The 19,902-nt window shown below is 41.1% G+C and overlaps 2 protein-coding genes across 2 annotated transcripts in view; one reads left to right on the forward strand and one right to left on the reverse strand.

Moving 5' to 3' along the window:
• Positions 1 to 1,278: 1,278 nt before the first annotated feature.
• Positions 1,279 to 6,977, reverse strand: LOC113982084 (zinc finger protein 541-like). The gene is made up of 9 exons (XM_027709977.2): positions 6,807 to 6,977; positions 5,534 to 5,583; positions 5,242 to 5,381; positions 4,709 to 4,812; positions 4,061 to 4,136; positions 3,633 to 3,721; positions 3,021 to 3,104; positions 2,012 to 2,175; positions 1,279 to 1,569 (listed from the first exon to the last, which is right to left on the reverse strand). The coding sequence occupies exons 2-9, from the start codon at positions 5,563 to 5,565 to the stop codon at positions 1,446 to 1,448; spliced, it is 813 nt and encodes a 270-aa protein (XP_027565778.1). The 5' UTR covers positions 5,566 to 5,583; positions 6,807 to 6,977; the 3' UTR covers positions 1,279 to 1,445.
• Positions 6,978 to 18,079: 11,102 nt separating this feature from the next.
• SCAMP1 (secretory carrier membrane protein 1) overlaps positions 18,080 to 19,902 on the forward strand; it is a 39,671-nt gene continuing 37,848 nt past the window's right edge. The window contains exon 1 of the mRNA XM_027709970.2: positions 18,080 to 18,352. Within this exon, the coding sequence (XP_027565771.1) occupies positions 18,296 to 18,352 (57 nt within the window). The 5' untranslated portion in view covers positions 18,080 to 18,295. The remainder of the gene's footprint in view (positions 18,353 to 19,902) is intronic.

Genomic DNA, 19,902 nt, shown 5'->3' on the forward strand with positions numbered 1-19,902 from the left:
GGTTTTAGGGCAAGCTTTTGTTTGGAGCAGAGAGAAGTTACACATTAATATAAAGAGCAGATCACAGTAATACCAATCTTGATAACAAAAATTGTATCAAAACAATACCTAATCCACCCAAACCCTTAAAAACATGGAGAATAGAAATTTATGGGAAAGTCAATTGCTCTAAAGCAATCATGTACCTTTAAACATCTAATGCAGAATTCCTATGTGTTTCTGGCACCTCCCTTGAAGAAGCTAGATGTTCCTCTAAAAACACTGTGGAATTCATCTAAGAGACTAACATTACAAGAATTACCTTTTCACAATAATAGCCTTAAAATTTGTTTTAATACTTAGGTTCCAAATATGCCAAACTCCAGCAGGTTTTAGTGCTTTCTTGCCTAATATTAGACAAAAGCAAGTCCCACTTCCTTCCCTGCCTGCTTGTTGCACACACAACAGCAAACTAAGTGGGTACAGTTCCTAAAAAATGCCCACTGCAAAGCAAGTACTTTATAGACTCTGCAATGCCCACCTGCCTTGGCTCCATCAGACACCAGGAAGCTCCTGGAAGCCTGTCAGAGCCAGACTAGTAGTTCCCCCTCCCTCATCCTGCACTCCATTCCCCCACTCTCCGCTACCAAAACTTTGCCATGCACCCCCCATGCACTGTGCTAGATAAAAAAGTGACTTTGATGCTTTTTTTGTTGCAAATACAAGCTATGAGAAGCTAGAGGATGGTGTTCGCACCCCTCTGCATTAGGTAAGGTTTATTGAGGCCCAGAGCTGGAGGCTGGTCTTTTTATCAAAGAGAAAATGAAAATGAACTACTGATTTCTTTGTACTGAATGTGGATATTAATTTTATAGAATCAGACAGGTTGGAAAAGACCTTGAAGGTGGTCAAGTCCATCCATTTACTGAAATAAAATAAAGCCATGAAAATCTTGTGGCTTGGCAACAAAAACGACCAAAAAAAAAGCATTTTATCCCTCCAAGTACAATGAGATGAGATCACTAATTTAGATCCAATTCATTGAATTAATCAAAGCCTTCCTTTTCACTCCCACTTGATATTTCTACGAATCAAAGGATAAAATCCCACCATTGTTTCAGTGGCAGTAATGAGGACCCCCCTTTGCAGTACCCCGCCTGCTGAGCGAGAGGCTGGGCCTGCAGAAGAATGTGCATGCCCAGGTTCTTTTTTTGTGGCAAATGCTCTGTTCACAACACCAAGGAAGCATAACAAACTTTGGATAATGTTTTCATAAAGACAAAGAGACAAAATGGAATTAACTTTGCTTTAATGACTTAATAAATGCAAAAAGATAAAATATAGAACATAACACCAAGCCTCTTACAGTAACTAACCAAAATCTCTTTCTAATAAACTAAACAGGAAAAAACCTCAACCCTAAAACCTTAAAAACCAATCTAATTTACATCAACTCTTATTTACATCTAACTCTTGCTAGCCCCAGACAACCCCTCATTTGCTCTTTTCTTCTTGGGGTGAGGCTCATCTTCCTTCTGTGGGTAATGCCTTCTCTCATGTCTGTTCCTTTCCTTCATTGTTTCAAACACCCTGCAAGTTAGGAAACAAAGCAGCATTTTGAATTCCTTTATTTTTAATTCAGTAAACATCATTAAACCAAGCTTCAAGATTTCCATTTTTAAGAATTTCCATCTTTTGGGGATTTGACATATTCTTAATTTGATAAGCACCATGAAACTGAGCTTTGTTATTTCAACTCTTTCAAATTTCTCTTTCTTTTCAGGACATCATATTTTTAATCTGATTAACTCCATTAAACCAAGTTTTGTTGTTCCTACTTCTATGAACTCTGTCTTGTTGGGACACAGCAAGAGTTCTGAATGCTGAGGTTTAAATAAGCTGGTTGGGGTTAAAGTGAGTTGTAATGTTGAACACAGCTGTGAGAGGTGATCCTCCAACTGCCTTAGAAAAGTTCAGTCTGTTTTAGTCTAAAGCAGCAGGTTTTTAGCAGAAGGAAGAATAAGTTTCACACCGTTTGCATGTCCTACACGGAAACAGGCCTCCTGCTGAGCGGGGTGGCTGTGGCGATTTGCAGCATGGACATACAGTGCTGCGGGGCCTTCTTCGGACTCTCTTCTCCATCTCCCCGTTCTCCTCCTTGGGAGGGTTTATGCTCCTCTTTGATCCACCCACAGTCTGAAAAAAATCAAAGAGTCTTTATGAATTTTTCCTTCTTTTCAGAAAGCTGGAAATTAGAGTGTCCAGTACAAAAATGTATCGGCCCAAGCAAACTCCTCCAAACGCTAAAGAGCTGAGAAAATGCCTGGATTGGGCTGCAAGGATGGGGAGCACACACAGTGCTTGGAAGAAAAACCATCTCATTTCTACTGCCCAAAGTGGTGGGATAAATATGTAATTATCTATATAGCTACTTCTACATTTCTCATTTATATCTCTCAGTTTATTATCTATTTATGTATTTTTTTCCTCCACAAATGTCTAGGGAACAGGTTAAAAATTCAGTCGAATTACTGAAGATACAGAGTTACCCAGTTTCTACCACCCAAAATATTCTCTGTTTCTGTGAACCAAATTCCTGTTTGCTGGCAAGAAAAGTTTCACCAGAGCCACAGCACCAGCAGCTCCTTTTAGGGAGCGTGCTGGGATGCTAGGAAAGATCCCTGAAAATCTGCAGCCTCTAGTTTAACACAACCAGGATTACTCATGTTAGGAAGTAGTGGGGAATTAAGGATCTGATTGAAATCAGCGAGGGTGCCAGCACTTCTTGAAAGAAGTCTGTAAGGAGTCAAAGCCCATTTTGGTGATGGCGTGGCTTTGTTGGGTCAAACTTATTCAACAGAAGTCAGTATTTCAAAGCAGCAATGCAATAAAGCCCTGGGCAGCATCTGCTGTGCCTTTCCCAGTGCACGGGGCGATGTGTTCCTGGCAGAGCAGCATCCCGCAAGCCCTCCCAGCAGGTTTTTTCGCCTTTTCCCAACCTTTTGACCCTCCTTGCATTTCTTGATTTTTTTCCCACTCACCTGAGCAGGAGGGGGAGCAATCCTACTTTCTTTTTTCCAGGAGTAGTAGTACTCCACACACTGTGCCACAGTCTTACTTTGAATCTGTTGTGAGACAACAGAAGGAATCTAAAATGGCAATCTTGTACTGTGCATTGGAGGAAAATTAGAGTAGAGAGTAAAATAGCAAGTAAAAAAGTGAAGCAAGAGGAATAGGAAGTAAAATTAAATACATAGGGAATAAAGTAGGTATTATGCAATGTAGTTAAACGTGTTATGTCATATAGCAAAACATTTAAGGCCCAGATCAACAGCAAATCCATCCAGCATGATATTTGTTTTCCCCATTCTCTCCGGTTATCCCACTGCAATGTGCCATGGAAGTGCCAGCACACATACAGGAGAGGTCTGTCTGACAGAAAATAAACCTTCCTGTTCCAAAAAAGCTTGGAAAAAAGGACTGGAAGGGCAGAATCACACCTTTCACACAGGCAGTCAGTGTACCATTTTGTTATTATTTTAATACTTCTAGTATTCGAGAAGAGAGATACTGAATTCTGGTATTTGGTACCAGAAATAATCAACATTCCATTGTAATTGTCCATTAGGGCAAATAATGTCCAGTGGCTTTACCTCCTTCTGGATGAGATGAAAATCCTTCCCATAGGTGTGAAAAGCCATTTGAAATGACTCCTTCTCATGAGGTGTCCATGTATCAGAGCCTGGCAATAAAAAGCAACAGGTAAATTGATCACTCTACCAATTTGAAACAGATCCCTCTGGTAAAACAGATCACTTCCAGCCGAAGAGGAATCAGCGTCATTCATTATTCAATTATCGACATCTCTCCTTTGGAAAGCAATGAAGACAAGAACAGGCATTCCCCAGGGAAAAAAGCACAGAAAACCATTTAAACTGAAGGGTAGATGCTGCTGCTTTCCCTGCCCCCAAGGAACACGAGATCTTGTTCTCATGTTACTTTTTTAACAATAAATGCTTGACATGGCAATTGAGTGGATGGCAGTATCTGTCAGCAAAGGAACAAGCTCTACTTCAGTTACCTGCATAATGATAATCAGCCAAGGGATGGCCTTGAGGTGTCTGAGGCTGCCCTGACTGGAACATCTCCAGAGCCTCCTGCAGGATTGAGGAGAAAAAGACTTTAGCATCCCAACCACAAGGAATCAAAAAGGTAAATGCTTTCTTTCAGCTAATTTGCCACTTCAGTGATTCAGTCTGCTGGAGGAAGATTTTGATTATATTGGTAAAACCTTGTGATTTTGCTCCTCAGTCCCTCATTTTGCTCCTCAGCCCTTCAGTTCTACTCTCCAATATCATAATTTTGCTCACCAACCCAATAATTTTGCTCATCTTGCATCCTCAGCCCACAGAGGCTTTTGGAAATTTTTCCTCAATCCACACCAAAATGTCTTAGAGAATACAGATCCCCAGGAGATTTTAAGGGAGCAAGCTGAGGGACCAGTGCCTCCAGGAGAGGCTTTCCCCCTGCTTGAACCATTTTGGGCTTTTCCCTGCTGCAGCACCTGGGCTGGCAGAGCCTCTTCGTGGAGACACAGCACATGGCGAGTGCTCCTTGTTAAATCCCTTCTTCAAAGAGCAGGCAGCAAAGGCTGTCCCAGTCCCCAGTCCTTATTAATTCTCTGTCCATTAATTCCCCTATTCATTCCATCCAAATATCTGCTTCTTACCGGAACATTGCCCTGCGCCTCATGCAGGCAGTGTAGGGCAAGCTCCAGGTTAGCTGCTGCCCCAGGAATGCCACTGGAGATGGCCATGTCAAGCAGATCTCTCACTATAAGCACATTAAAAATGCACAGAAAGTCAGGTTTGGGCAAAGAAAGGGGAAAAGTTGCATTACAAGGGAGAAGGAAAGCAGAAGAGCTGAAGATAGGCTGACGAACATGAAAGGGCCAGGAAGAAAGGCTGAGATGTCCCAAGGAAGTGCTGTCTCTCTCTTAAAAGCAGCTTTGGTAATGGTAAGTAGGGATAAATCTCCCCTCTTTCAGAGTTGTTGGCCAGTGACAAATGCCCTTGAGCATAAAAGTTGTTCTTTTTACTGGTCTACTAAAAGTGAGCAATCTCCTTCCCTCTAATACTACAATGTGGGAAGATGGGAGAGACAAGAAGAGCAGCGAAGCATGAAGGAAGCTTCTTTTTTACCAAAAAATGAGGGGTTTTCAAACCCAAGTATCTCAGGGGTGGGAAAAAAGCATGCAGATACCTCTGTCATGTGTTTCCATGTCAGAATCAGTGTCCTCCCACGGCTTCCAGACCAGGGATGCATGTTCTTCATCCTCAGTTGGGGGTCTGGCCTGCAGCTCAGGGAGCTCAGCCTGAAAGTCGCTGCCAACATTGATGTGTCTAAAGGAAGTGGAGGTGAGAAAGGCAGGTGGTGAAGAGAACATCCCATGGACCCATGGGCTTGAACCAATCCCACTTTGACTGTGAAATAGCAGTTCCCTCCTTGCCATTCCCCAGATTTGCTGTCCTTTAATCACTATGCCAGAACTCACGGCTTAATGCGGACTCTTGCTTTCCTCTTCATTTTCCCTCTCCTTTCCACCTGAAAGAGGTCAAAACAATGCTCCAGATAAAAATCATTCTGCCCACGCTGCCCTGTAGACTTCCTTCTCATCCTCATTGTTGCAAACCACTATCTATTCTCATTGAATTCCCCTCAGTTTGGTGTAATTGCTGAGTTTTTCACTTGGAACTTCTGAGGAGAGACCTTATAGCAGTCTGCAGCTTCCCCATGAGGGGAATCGGAGGGGCAGGCACTGATCTCTTCTCTCTAGTGACCAGTAACAGGCCTGAAGGAAGCTGAGTCAGGGGAGCTATAGGCTGGATATTAGAAAAAGGTTCTTCACCAGAGGGTGGTTGGGCACTGGAACAGGCTCCTCAGGGAAGTGGTCACATCAGCAAGCCTGACTTCACCTGCTCAAGAAGCATTTGGACAATACTCTCAGGCACTTGGCGTGATTTTGGGGGGTGACTCAATGATCCTTGTGGGTCCCTTCCAACTCAGAAGATTCTGTGATTCTGTTCCTGAGAGGGACTATTCAGGATGGGATTTTGCAGCTGCCTCTAACCATGGGGCAGAACCAGCCCCACAGGGATTGAAAAACATGGAGAAATTTATACAAATATCTATCTAGAAAAGATATTTGATATATGTAAAAAATAAAAAGTCTATATACATATATTAAAATAGAACGTATCTATAATTTTTATACAAATATAAATACAAATTTAAATTTTATATAAATATACAAATATAATAATAATTAAAACCAGAACATTTTGGGGGGGGTCAAAGCCAGTATTGGAGGACAAGCCCAGTAAAATGGTTGCATCCCATGCACAACAGGAATTGCAGAGGAGAAGTCACATAATTCTGTTTTCTAAAGCTTTGGGGAAGCTGTGGGCAGAGTCAGGGCTTAATGGTATTTGCTGACACAACTCCTGAACTCCTCTGTAATGATAGGATTGTTCTGGGGTAACCACAATGTAGTTTTACTACTTAAAGAGGTACCAAGAACTGATAATCAGATCATCAGTGGACAAGGATCTGAAACTGCACCATGACATCTCCCTATCTCGTCTATTGAAATGTCCACATTTCCACTGGAGGCATAATTATTCCTAGAGAAGGTGGACCCCACTTTAATTTATAACCTTTTCTGGGGAAAGCGACCATAGACCATGTTTGTTGTGGTTGGTGGGACAGCCAGCTGGACTCTCCTGCACTTCTGATACCAGTTTAAGGGCAAACAAGGATTTTCTTACCTTTGGCAGCCCTGAAGCAATTCTGGGAGCACAGGAGGAGATGAGAATGTTGACCCAGAAGCCAGATCCGGGGCTGAGGCTAGGAGCTGGCTGTTTAGAGAAAGCCCAGGACCAGATCCTGCAGCTACTGCTCCACCAGTGATCCACCTGTGTTCCACCAACTGCTGCAGGAGCAGGGGACAACAACGGTTGCTGGGGCACAAGCCCAGCATTCCATACAGAACCCCAGGGAACCCAACGGGCATAAATAACGGTTGTGCTACCTTTGCTTCATTTACTTCTTCTATGGCAAGTTTGCTTTGAGGACCTTCCCATCAGGGCATGCCTTGGGAGTCCTCTGGACAGGGGAAAGCAGTGCAGGGAAGGCTATCTGTGTTCTCTGTGCTTCTCTGTAAAGTGCCTCCAGCTGAGCATGCACAGGATCCTGACTCCATCAAAGAGACGATACCACATTACCTGAACTGGAGAACTAGAAGAACTCTTGCAGCTGGGTCTCCTCTGGCTCTGAGATGGTGCAAGTCATTCAGTGGAGAATCAATTCTGAAGCTTTCTCTCTAAGTGGAGGCATTCATCCTGCTCCCTTTCTAAGTTCTCTGGTGCCTAACAATGTTGCAAGTTATCCCTACTTTGGGTCACTAAATTGTTCTCTCACCTCAGCACTCATTCCTTGAAACTTGGAGAAACAGGATATTTTTAAGGGGAATTGATGGGGACACAAACATACACACATATGGATACAATACCAGTAATTCCATAGGAAACATTTAATATGGAATTCCTATTTCTGCCAGCTCCTTTGAAGAAGCTTAATGTTCCTCTAAAAACACTATGGGATTCATCTAAGAGATTAATGTTAAGAGAATTATTTTTTTAGATTAATAGCCTTAAAATTTGTTTTTAATACTGAGGTTCCAATTATTCCCAAACCCAGCACATTTTACTGCTTTCCTGCCTAATATTAGACAAAAGCAAATCTTCCCAGTGAGCGTGTTGCACACACACCAGCAAACTAAGTGGGTAGAGTTCTTAAAAAAGGCCCACTGCAAAACAGATACTTTGTAGACTCTACAAGTCCCATCTTTTTCTTGCAGAAATCAATGGCTGGAAAAGCAACATCCCTTCAAGCCCAGAGCTCCAGAAAGGGCGAAGAACCTCCAAGTGATGAAGGGGCTTTTTCCTCTTCTATCTTTTCCGGACAAGAGATATCCCCAAAACTTAGTCGTGAAACTCTGGTATTTTCTACCTGATAAGAAACCTGGGGAAATTATTTTAATTTATTGCTAATCAAACCAGAGTAGTATAAGGAGAAATAAAACCAAATCTGAATATCTCTCTCTCTTGCTGCAGTTGCACCATTTTTCCCCCTCCTTCTTAAATATGTTATCCCAGAGGTACTTCCAGCTTCATTTGCAGTTCAGCCTCGCCCAGCAGCAGGTTCATCTCGGCTCCAGGTGGCACTGGCTCCATCAGGCACGGGGAAACTTCTGGCAGCCTCTCAGAGAAGCCAGCTGGGTAGTTCCCCATGTGGAGTGCAATCAAAAGACCATCAGCTGTCATCTTTGCTCTAGGGAAGCCATGAGCTGTGTTTGTGAGAGCAAGAGCCACCAAAGAAAACTGCAGGGTTTTTAATCAGAAAGCACTGAAATAATTAAAATAATAAATTAAGACATTGTCCTGTAATCTCCTAAATTACTGAGTAAAATCCAAAATAATTTCCTTGGTGTTGTAGCTGTTGGTACTTCTGATGTCACTTTTCTTTATGGAATTTACAGGTTACATATAATTATTATACCAATAAATAATTGCAATACTAAATTATGTATTTTATTATTTATCATTTATTATTCCAGTCCATACTTTGTTATGGACCATGGAACCTTCACCAGGCCCATTATTGCAGGATCAAGTCCATCACTGTCATGTTATGTAAGTATATTTGGCATATCTGAGTTTATTTGGGGTGTAAAAGAGTAATAATGTTAAGATGTGGGCTAAGCGAAACTCACAGACTCTTTGTACTTTAAAATACCAGAGGAACTTCATTGCCACCCACCTTGTTGCCTGCATGCCAGGGTGCAACTGACACCAGCACAGAGATAGAGATCTCTAGTGGAGCCATGGTTTCATCCTTGAAAGGCACTCAGTGTTTGGGGGGGCATTTTCCATCTCCCACTGCCTCCAGCAACAGCTGCTGAGTGTTAACGTTTCTGGTGTCATGCACCATAACACAAAAAAGGGGGATCAGCCATCCAAGGACTTCGGGTCCTTTGCAAATCATTCTTAGGCCTTGCAATTTTTTTCTTCATTATATAAAATAGTAATGATAATATGAGCTACTACACCAAATTTCTCTGAGCATAATGTAATTTAGAGAGAGCCCGGGGCAGGAATCCTTAGTGTACCAATTCCTTGTTTTTGTTTTTACAAAACTGAACTTGCTATTAGGTAGAAGTGATATTTTTCATTCCTATATTTCACAGCAAAAAACTAGTAAAAAAATCCAGAAACAATAACATTATATGGAAGAAAAAGACATGGACATTTCTAATACTTACCACTTTTTTTAATTAGAAAGCCATTTTGTGTAGTTGAGTGAGGACACAGAATAAGGTGGAGGGATTTGGCTACTGGGAGCAGAAACTGGATGTCATATTCTTAGGATGGTACATTCTTCATATGATATACATAATACAGTTGGGATGGATTACAGGAAAGTTGAGATTTTTTTCAGCAATGAAGGTATGAATTAAAATACTCTAAATCACAGATATAGCATTTTGGCTTAAACAGTAAAGGATGACAGATGACTTCAAAAGTGTAGAGATAATAAGCTTAGATATTTTGGCATTAAATTTCCAAAGAAGGAGGACCTATCTTAATGAAATATGGAATAGCAACTGCTTACTCTCTGGAAATGTGAAAATATTATTACCAGTGAAATGACCTAGTGAATTCCTGAACTTTAAATGTATAGTTGGATTTTAGCATCTCTTTTTCATGAATCTCTCTTAATCCACAGAATCTTGAAGAATAATTAAACAATTCCTTAAAGTTAAATTGTAAGTTAATACACAAAATAGAACTGAAAGAATGCTGTGGCAGGACAAATCAGGACAGTGGTGTCACAGAATTCCTAGAGGAAATGTTTCTTCAGAAACACTAATAGAACAGAACTTACTGACCTCAATCCTGTAATGTAGCTCAGGCCAAAACATTCAGTATATTCACTTGCCAACTCTTGCAAGCATAAAACAACATGTAGAATTTAAAAGCACACTACAGGGCACTTTGGGCAATATGCAGTTAACCAATATAAATATAATACATAGATACTTGCACACATTTACATATAAAGAGATAGAAGAAAAAGATATTTTCACTCAGGCTCAAATTAAACATTGCACAAGTCTTGAAACAAGAGTAAGGATTTATTCATGGCATACAACCTTAGATAACATTATATTTTTAATAGTTATATTTAAGGATAACTGTCTGTGATAGGAATTTTTAAAAGCAGTCATTTATTAAAAATCCCTTAGAAAGCAAGCTGATGAAGCTAATTACCTTATAAAATTTCATACAGAAATCTGCAACGTGGAAAGGAAATGGAAATTGTTTTGCATTGTGTTATTTCAATGCTATGCTTTTAAAAGACAAAATTCAAAGTCTCTAAATTTATGAAGTATGGATTGCAAGCATGAACCAACAGCAAAAGATTAGAAGGAGCTAATGCAGATCGCAATCAAAATTAACCGGACAGCACAAGTTCAGTACTACTCGTTTCATGGAACATTTTAATCTTTATACAGTTTGCTAGTACTGTTGTCCCAGATATCAATGTGAAATGTAAAATTACACAGGCCCTACTTTATACAGGATGTATTGGAGAAGGGAGAGTTCATGTAAAACTGACATGGAAATGAATTTTGCAACAGCATTCTGGAAAGATATGAGCAGTGACAAATGGATTATTCAGGGAACGGTTATTACAATAAATGAGATACTAGATGATGAAAGCCTTGCTGAGGTTTTTAGCTGTTAGGGTGGATAAGAAAGGGAGCAACTATGACTGTGTATTACTAACTTTTTGCTTCACTTTATGTTCCATTGCAAATACTTGACAGAATCATTGAACAAGCTTATCTTTTGGATGGGACATCTATGTGAAACTGCAGTGCTTTTTTTACTCAGTGCATGTAATACTGACTCTCTTGTATTTTTCACGTAAATCTTCATCTGAATTAAAAACCAAATATATTATTTTGCTGAGTGTGTTTTCTCAGTATTTCTGCAACACTCCAATAGATATCCTTTTCCAAAAATAGGAACAGTATTGTTTGGTTTTTAAATATTACTCAAATGTTAAGTGCATCTCACAGCATAGGTGTGGGCATGAAGTAGAAAGCATACAACTTCTTTAACCTGTTACTGTGTATATTGCAAATCAAAGAAGAAATGTTTTACAATGCAATTACCCTTTTGAATAGAAATTCTGCAAAATCAGTCTGCTTGATTCAAAATTTTGCACTTTATGTTCTGTATCACATTTGGGTTCTATATTATTCATATTTTCACTGACTGTAAACATGGATTTTCTTTTGAGTCATACAGCATGAAAAAAAATAAGAAATTTGGAGTTACAGGCAGAGCTTTTATCAAAAAATATGAACACCAAGATTTGAGTCTGAGAATATACTTCTCTGTACATTTTCTAAAAGATGTTTAACAACCTGGTACTATGTTTCAAAATTAGTTTCTTTACACCAATTGGATCACATAGCTTCTGGTGACTTTTGTTTTACTGAGCTTAATGAAAGTGACATCTCATCTGTGAAATGAGATGTCACACCTACCAAAGGCTGACATAAAAGCATTGGAAAAGAGTTTAGGGTTTTCAAGGCAAATGTGCTTTGTGAACAAAAATAATAGTTTACTATCCCATCTTTTGGTGACCACTTTCAAGTATTTAAACTATGCTGCTAGTCTCTAGATATTGATAGTCTAGGATATTGATAGTGCACTAGCAGATGAAAAATTAAATCTTAATTTCTGCTAAAAATGCCATGAGACTTATCAAAGGATAATATTTAGCACTTTGTAATACCTGGTTATGAGCTACACTCCAGCACTACTTTCAGTAGTTCAAGAAGTTTACAGTTATTTCAGGCTTCTATTTTAGGTTCATAAATCTTTAATCCATAAGTCTTTATTAAAGGAGGGGAAAACTTGATTTGCATGGATTCACAGTATTTTAGTGGTACACACATACTTCTAAATGTTTTTCTTTCTAAGACAACAGAAGCTGGAGCAGAGCACTCTGCATGCGCTGCAGTTCTACCACATGGAAATAATAGTACCATCCGATATTTGAAATTGTTTGGCAACCCAGTTTAATAGATCTGCACTAAGTATGAACTCTGTCTACCACTCTTTATCCACATAAATGCTAACAGTATTATCTGTTTCATCCTTATGGAAGGACTGAAACAAGAATATCCTTGGGAAAACATTCAGTTTCTCAGTGACCAGTGTATTTCAACAAGGACCTGCATGTTTTCTCCCTAACACTTCAGATCTCTGTTTAGTAAAATGACGATTTGACATTTACAACTTCTAAGTTATTCTGAGCTTTGAATTTTCAAGTGTGGCATAGAGCTTGCTGCACATTTATACTCGGGTATTTCATAGGGAGTATTGTTCTGACTTTGCATACTTTTGAAACTATAGAAAAAGCACTTATCTGTTTTAAATGGGGGATAAAGGGATGTGGCTCTACTAAGAAAATTCTTCCTCATGAATTGCATGTTTTCTTATTATGTAACCTGAATAACTTTAGGCTTTTGAGCTAATAATGCAGGTTTGCTTCCCTTTTATGCAATGCTTCAGAGCGCCAGATTTTTTTTTCAAAGGCAGAAAGATATATAGGATTTTTCCTCAGTTTTGGTATATTTCCAGTGAGGTTTGTTTCAACCACTGAATGAACTAACTTTTGGTAACTTAACATGTTAAAGATTTTAATTCCAAGACTTTTGTAAACAAGAGACCAGGGTCACAATAAAATGACTGATCTGGTTCCTGTGTTCTGTTTCTTTCCAGCAATTAGATTTAGTGATATGCCTGCGTCCTTTGCTTTCTCCCACTCCCCACTTTTTAAAACAAATCTGTCCCAATAAGGAATCAGCACAAAATGGAATCAATGTTGAAATACTTTCCTCCAGAGATCTGCAGTGCTTTGAGGAAACAATACGTTTTGTCTTAAAAGTGTGCACTAAGCTACTGTTACTGAAAAGAGAAAGCAATTACTACATTTTTACTGTTAAATATATTACTTCTCTATTTGACTTTACATCTGAACAGGCAAAAGTTTAATAAAAATTTTGTTTATGTTTTTTCTTCTACTTCAGAGAAAGCCTAATCTGCATGCTAAAATCTGTCATTTTTCATATCCATAATTTGCCCCTTCTGAAAAGAAGCCTCTGAAATTAATGAATGTGTGGTTTTTTTAGTTCTGCCAAGACTTTTTATTTTAAGGGTATGATTAATTACCTGTTATGAATGTCAAAGGGCAAATTCAAAAATTATTTATTAAAAAAAAAAAAAGGTATTTTTATATGAACCCTTGTGAAATAAATCTCCGTCATTTCAAACTATGCTGTCTCTACAGCTGTGGGCATGAGTAGCTATCAGAAACTTCCAGAGCTATTTTCTGTGTCCGTCCCCGTGCTTGCTCAGTGCCTGCACACCTTTTAAGCATGCAAGTAAGATACAATTGATCTTTCAAAAGTCAACTGTTAAATGAATGTACTTTACGAAACCATACAGAAAACTCCCATGAGAACATAAACCATTGAAAAGGAGAACACAAACTCCATATTATATACATGCCGTTAGCTTGTTTTGTTCACAAAAAAAAAAGACTGTAGGGATTTTTGAAAGCTGTAGTTCCTATGGTTTATTTTATAAAGAGTTGCCATGTAATAGAATACATACCTTCTGCTTTAGGTCATGTGCCTATTACATGTGATAGACCACATCTGTCATTGCCCTAAATAAATTCTAAGGAAAATGTTTGAGCAGAGAAAAACAAGAAGAACACTGTATGCTGTTAAAAAAAAAATTGTCCTACCCAAACTGGGATATGTGGCTACCTAACTTATGGTTATCTGGTTACCTGGCTCATGGTTTACTGTCATCTCTACTCCTTCCAATTGCTCTCATTTCTGGGAATCACTCCTTTTATTAAACCAACATCTGCTTAATTTTCCTTCAACACTGCAACGTTCCTATTTAATGTTTAAATTGTTTATTTATGAATCCTTCTATCAGCTTCACTTCATGTCTGCTATTGGAGCCTTCATAATAACTGCACCACACCATATCTTTCCAGCAGCATGGTAATCTGCAAGGCAAATTTCACCAGTAGATACTTAGATTTAATAATTATGTTTTTAATAGCAAAGACTTAGCTTCAAACTACAGGTGACTGCCTAAAATTTCCCTTGTTGTCTAAAGCTGTGGTGGCATGAGCGTGGTTGTGCATTGTCATATTGCCTTGGAGTACAAGTTTGAGTAAGTTCAGACATAAGGGCGCTCTTCCAACACTGTTGTTCACGTAGCAAGAGCTATTGATGAAGGTTTTTGGATGGTGAGAAGCCTGATACTCTGCTGCTTTGTGTGCGACCGTTCACTTGTTCATCTTTCCCTGTGGGTCTCCCTGCGGACTGTTCTATTTGGAAGAGCTGGCCTCCCGTGTATAATATCAGACTTCTCATTACTGGCCAGAAAAAACCCTGTCCTTAAAGCACTGCTTCACTGCCAGGACACCATTCAGCACTGCAAAAGCAATACATTAATTTTGCTTTTAGTGGGGTAGTGACTGCAGCAGCAGAGGCATGGATTCTTGCCTGATGACAGCTGTACATGTCCTGACATAGCTGTATTAAGGCCCTCTGCGCCAGGCATGAGGCTTCTTGTCCACTAATGGTCACATACTGGAGAATACGCACATGTAGAGATGGAATGACAGTGGGCTACCCCAATCTAAAAATTCTCAGTTGTTGTGCTTTGTGTGAAGAATCTACTTGCACCTGTGCACCAGAATCAGGAGAATCAAAGTGTGAAGAATGTGCTTTGAGCTATTTTATGCAAAGTCCCATCTTCGTTTTGCAAAACTGTGTATAGTTGAATTGAAAGCAAAACACCATAATTCCTTTTGTTCTCCATCTTTTATCTTTTTTTTTCAGAATTCCAGACATTTGAACACCACATTTTTGAATTGTTTTCCAGATCCCAGAATTGCAATTCAATTGCTAATTGGTATTTAATAACTTAATAATTACAACTTAATAATTACATAATGAGGAAAATACAAGTGACTAAAAAGCGCTGCAAAACATAAATAGCCAAAACAGAGACAGCTATTTATGTTCAACTATTTAAGTACAATTTTAAATTGGAAAGGATGAGAGACACGTTGAAAAGTTATTTGCCAGGATCATTTGCCTGGAAGGGATCATAGCACAAATTCTGTCACTGTCTAGACAATTCCCACTGAAGTCTACATGTGTACTTCTTATTGAGGAGTACGTGTATGAGGAGAGGTTGGGGAAGTGTAAGAAGAGGGCTACAGAAAACAAGCATCTGCAGTATAATATATCAAGAGATAATACAGTGGTAGAGGGAAACAGGTGAGACTGAGGTCTGCTCATTGACTGAAACAGTTCTTTTATCACTTGCCTTAGCTTCTGCTCTTCCTCCCACTCACAAGTTGGTGTAGGGAACATTACAAGTCGCGCAGACTGCTAGTGCTGCTTGGCTTCACTCTACAGTGCTTGGAATGTTCTACCCACTCCCAAATAACGTGTTTGCTTTGCCACATCTTCCCTCATAACTGTAGCTTACTACTCACTGCTCCCACGCACAGATTTCCATGAAAGATTAGCCATTCTCCTAAAGGTAGCATTTAAGGCAGTGTGTGGCTTCAGCCACAGCTGTTGCGACTCTTAAGGCAAGAGGGGGGAAATTGCTACTGTTCCGTCCCCAGCTAGATGGATAAATAGGTCTTCTTCCAGCAGGAGTAAGTCTTCTTATATGTTATCTTGCTCTCTTGGCCAGTGATTGCTGGATTCTGTAAGTGTGCTTATTCCTACCTTTGCCGTTGATGAGATAGGAAACAGGCAGACAAGTTCAGTCTGGGAGAAAAATGAAGACGCCTTGCTAGTGATACTAATGATGGGCCTGCACATTTCTAAAATACAGGCATTCCATATAATGGAAGAAGGGCTCTACTCCTTGGATGAAGACAAGCAATTGGTCTGCAGGGAAACAAAATGGAGGGAAGGATGATTTGCCGATGATTTACTCTTTGTAGAGTCCCAGAACAGATGGAGTACAGTAGCACCAGCAACCATACAGGAAAATATATTCTTTCCAGCCAAACCTTCATTCATTCATGCATGTATTCATTCATTCATGTTCAGCTCATAGAGAAGCATATATGCAGTTGCCAGTGCACACAGCTTCTGGACTCACCAGTCACTGAGTCATGAGTGAATATTGGAAAACGTGATTTAGTTTGCTGTCATCATAACTGAGGTATACGAATGATTGTGACTAATACTGTAATGTACTTTCATTGATTGTACAACAGCTGCATTTGTATTTTTTGAAGTATTTTACACTTCATAGCAACAAAAAAGTTGAAAGTGTCTTATTTAGAAGCTATGCTTTTATGATTTGTCCCATTTCCACCCAATCATATATCTGACATAATCAGATATCCTTCATATAATGAGAAACTTTTGCATAAATCAGAGCAGCCTTGAAGTAATTATTGCTTTCCTTACTGATCCATGAAAAAATCAATTCTTGTGTACATGTAGGATTTATTCTGACTTACTGACAGGACACCACCATTGTAATGACTGCCAGTGTCATGATCATATTAATTATATACACAGAGCTATTAAAAATCATAAAAGTGTTAACATAGTCAGCATTCAAAAAACTCTGAATAGGGTGCCCCACAGTGAGTCTGGATTATTACATTGGGGAAAACCCCACATACCAAAAAAGGACAGTTTTATAGCAATTTCTTTTTGTCTGACCTGCCTCAAACTTTTTTTTTTCATTTAAATGAAATTGCAAATCACTTCTTTAAAAAGTACATAAAGAAATTCAGGTTTTGAAAATGTTGCATCAGTGTAGACTGCTTGCTATCAAGGATACTGGATTTCAGATTTCAACCACGGCTCTGAACCAAAGGAGCTCCTCCCATTTATTTGTGTCATTTGGACTAGGTTCTTCAAACTGCACTGTCTCTATTACTGAGGAAGTATTTAAAAAGTCTTCTGAACTGTTGAAAGTGGTTGAGTAATTCCAAGAGGCCTTTTCGATGTTTCCACGTGGTTCAAAGTCATAGGTCACCTACAGCCCCTGCTGAACCTTTGTGCAAGACACCCGAGCAGCCACATGCACGGCAAGCTAATTTACCATGCCAATAGCAGGAGAGGATGACAGCAAATTCATGTTTCATGAGTAAACCTCAAACTCGCAGGCTTTCGCACATCCACCTCACTTTGCAGAGCAGAGCGGCTGTCCCGGCCCACTGAGACGGTGCAGGACGGAGGGTTAGGGAGGCCGAGCTCCCCCTGCCCTGGGCACCGTCCGCAGGTACCGAGCGGCCCCGGGGCACCCAACGGGACGCCCCGGCCGAGCCCCGTCCCGCTCCCACTGGCAAGCCCATCCCAGCTGCCAGCCGGGGAGCTCCTGGCTGGCGCTGACAAACGAGGGCGCGGGACAGGGCCCCCCATCCCTCCCCAGCCGGAGCGGCGAGGCTGGACGGCCGCCCGACTACAGCTCCTCCACACCATAGTGAGTCCTCAGCCCGAGAATGGCGCTTCCCGCCCTCCTCCATCCCCGCCCCAAGAACAGCCTCTACCAACCCCTGCTCCTGCTTTGCCTCCTGCCCGCCCCAGGAACTGTTATTGTTATTGCTATCGCTATTGCTATTGCTATTGCTATTGCTATTGCTGCTGCTGCTGCTGCTCCTCCTCCTCCTGCTGCTGTTGCTCCTCCTCCTCCTCCTCCTGCTGCTGCTGTTGCTCCTCCTCCTCCTCCTCCTGCTGCTGCTGCTGCTGCTGCTGCTCCTGCTGCTGCTGCTCCTCCTCCTCCTCCTCCTCCTCCTCTTCTTCCTCTTCCTCTTCCTCCTCCTCCTCCTCCTGCTCTTCCTCCTCCTCCGTCCTTCCCTCTCTTCTCCCCTCCCAGGGCCGTCCTGCCCGTAACTTCACTTCCGGGGCGGCCATTTTGGGCGGTCCGTGGCAGGTCGGTGCGGCGGCGGGGCGGGCTCGGCCCGGGCCGCAGGGCTGTGACAGCGGCGGGGACAGCAGGAGCGACAGCGGTGGGGCGGACACCCGCGCCGGGCAGTGTCGGGGCGCCGCCGCAGGGTCAGAGCCGCCGCCCGGGGACCGCAGCGCCCGGCTGCCCGCGCCATGTCGGACTTCGACAGCAACCCCTTCGCGGACCCGGACCTCAACAACCCCTTCAAGGTGAGGCCGGGGCGGCGGGCGGCCGTGAGGGTTCCTCGATGAGGGGTTGCGCCGAGCCGCGGGCACCCCGCTGGAGGGGGGAGTGAGGGCCCCGTGGGGGGTGCGGACAGGGGTCGCTGCCCTGAACGGGCCCTAAGGGGGCGGCTCGCTCGGGGCGCCGAGGATAAGCAGCGTTTTCTCAAGTTATGGCTTCCGTGTCTCCTTCTGTAGCTAAAATAACAAGTCGCGTTTCAGGTAGAATATGTTGAAGGGAAAAAAAAAAGGCTTGGTTTTTTGGGGGTTTTGGGTTTGTTTTGGTTTGGTTTTTTTTGGTGGTTTTTTTTTTTTTGTTTTGTTTTGTTTTCTGGGAGGGTTTTCTTGGTTGTTTCTTTTTTTTATTTTGACGGTAGCTTTTTGTGTGTATAACGCTACTACAGTCTTTTTTTTTTTTTCGTCTGATTGACCCAGATAGTTAAGCTTAGTGAGTTTGCCGTCTTTTTTCTCTCTAGTCTCCTCCCACCCCTATCAAGCTTACTTATTGCCTTACCTTGTTTCTGGAGCAATCAGGGTACCGATGGCTGGACGTGATTTCTAACCTGCATCTCAAAATGGTGTGTTGTAATGAATTATAAAGATTTTAGGTTTTGCACTACTGACTTGTCATACAGTTGCGACTTCTTTCTTCACTCACTGTTCTGGCTTCAGCTGTGAAAATGAGCTGACCTCCCTCGATGCTTCCCCTCCTGATCTTCCTTTATTATTTAAATCCAGTTCTGCTAGCATATTGAGCTACTCACTTCGGTAATGTCACTGAAATTTTGCCGACACTTTAAAGCACACACATAGTATATGGCAGTGAGTTTAGGATGTCCGCTGGAATAATCAAACTTTTAAAAAATTGATCTGTCACATTTCAAGAATACTTCTGTGCATGTAAATGCTGGAAGCATAGCATTCCTGACATCTGTTCATTAGAGTCTGTCTGAATCATTAGTTTAGTTCTTATAGTCATAAAACGTAGGCGATAGTATTCATTAAGCTAGAATTCCTTAGGCTACAACCTGTGTTTTCACTTATTAGTGACCTTCCAGATGAACAGGAGTCCTGATGTTGGGTTTGCTCCCAACAATAGTTTGGACTGGTACCATTATCAGTAAGCACTGTTCTTTTAAATATCTTTTGGCACCAAGCCAAAAGGCATCTTTGTTCTAGAATGTGTCTTCAGCAACAGAATTATGTGGTGTCTTTCCCCCTCCTTCCTTATTTTTTGTAATAGTTAATAAAACAAGATCTAGCAAAATTTATTGTGTATGGATACCCAGAGCAGTTAGGGGTATTGCAAGCAGGATAGTTGCCCCTGCATTGCAGGACTAACTGGTCCTGTGTAGTGATTCTGAGACCTACCTGAACCATACTTCCAGTTTAAAGACATTCCTTAAAGTGCAGTAGCTTATTCCAGTTTTCAGTTATTCCAGTTTCTCCTTGAGGAAACACTTCTGTTGCAGCTGCTGGGCAGAATCCATACTCTGCTGCTCATCTGCAATGCATCATGATAAAAGGACTTTATAACA

This window comes from Pipra filicauda, unplaced genomic scaffold, assembly GCF_003945595.2.
Source record: "Pipra filicauda isolate LSUMZ 115617 unplaced genomic scaffold, ASM394559v2 scaffold43_size3849885_pilon, whole genome shotgun sequence".
In the NCBI taxonomy this organism is placed as follows: Eukaryota; Metazoa; Chordata; class Aves; order Passeriformes; family Pipridae; genus Pipra; species Pipra filicauda.

Coding starts and splice junctions, on each gene's coding strand:
- LOC113982084 (XM_027709977.2), bottom strand. CDS start 5,565: ATGAAGAGGAAAGCAAGAGTCCGCATTAAGCC. Junction 4,813..5,241: donor CATGGAAACACATGACAGAG/GTATCTGCATGC, acceptor ATGTGCTTATAG/TGAGAGATCTGCTTGACATG. Junction 3,105..3,632: donor TTCATCTCATCCAGAAGGAG/GTAAAGCCACTG, acceptor GTCTCACAACAG/ATTCAAAGTAAGACTGTGGC.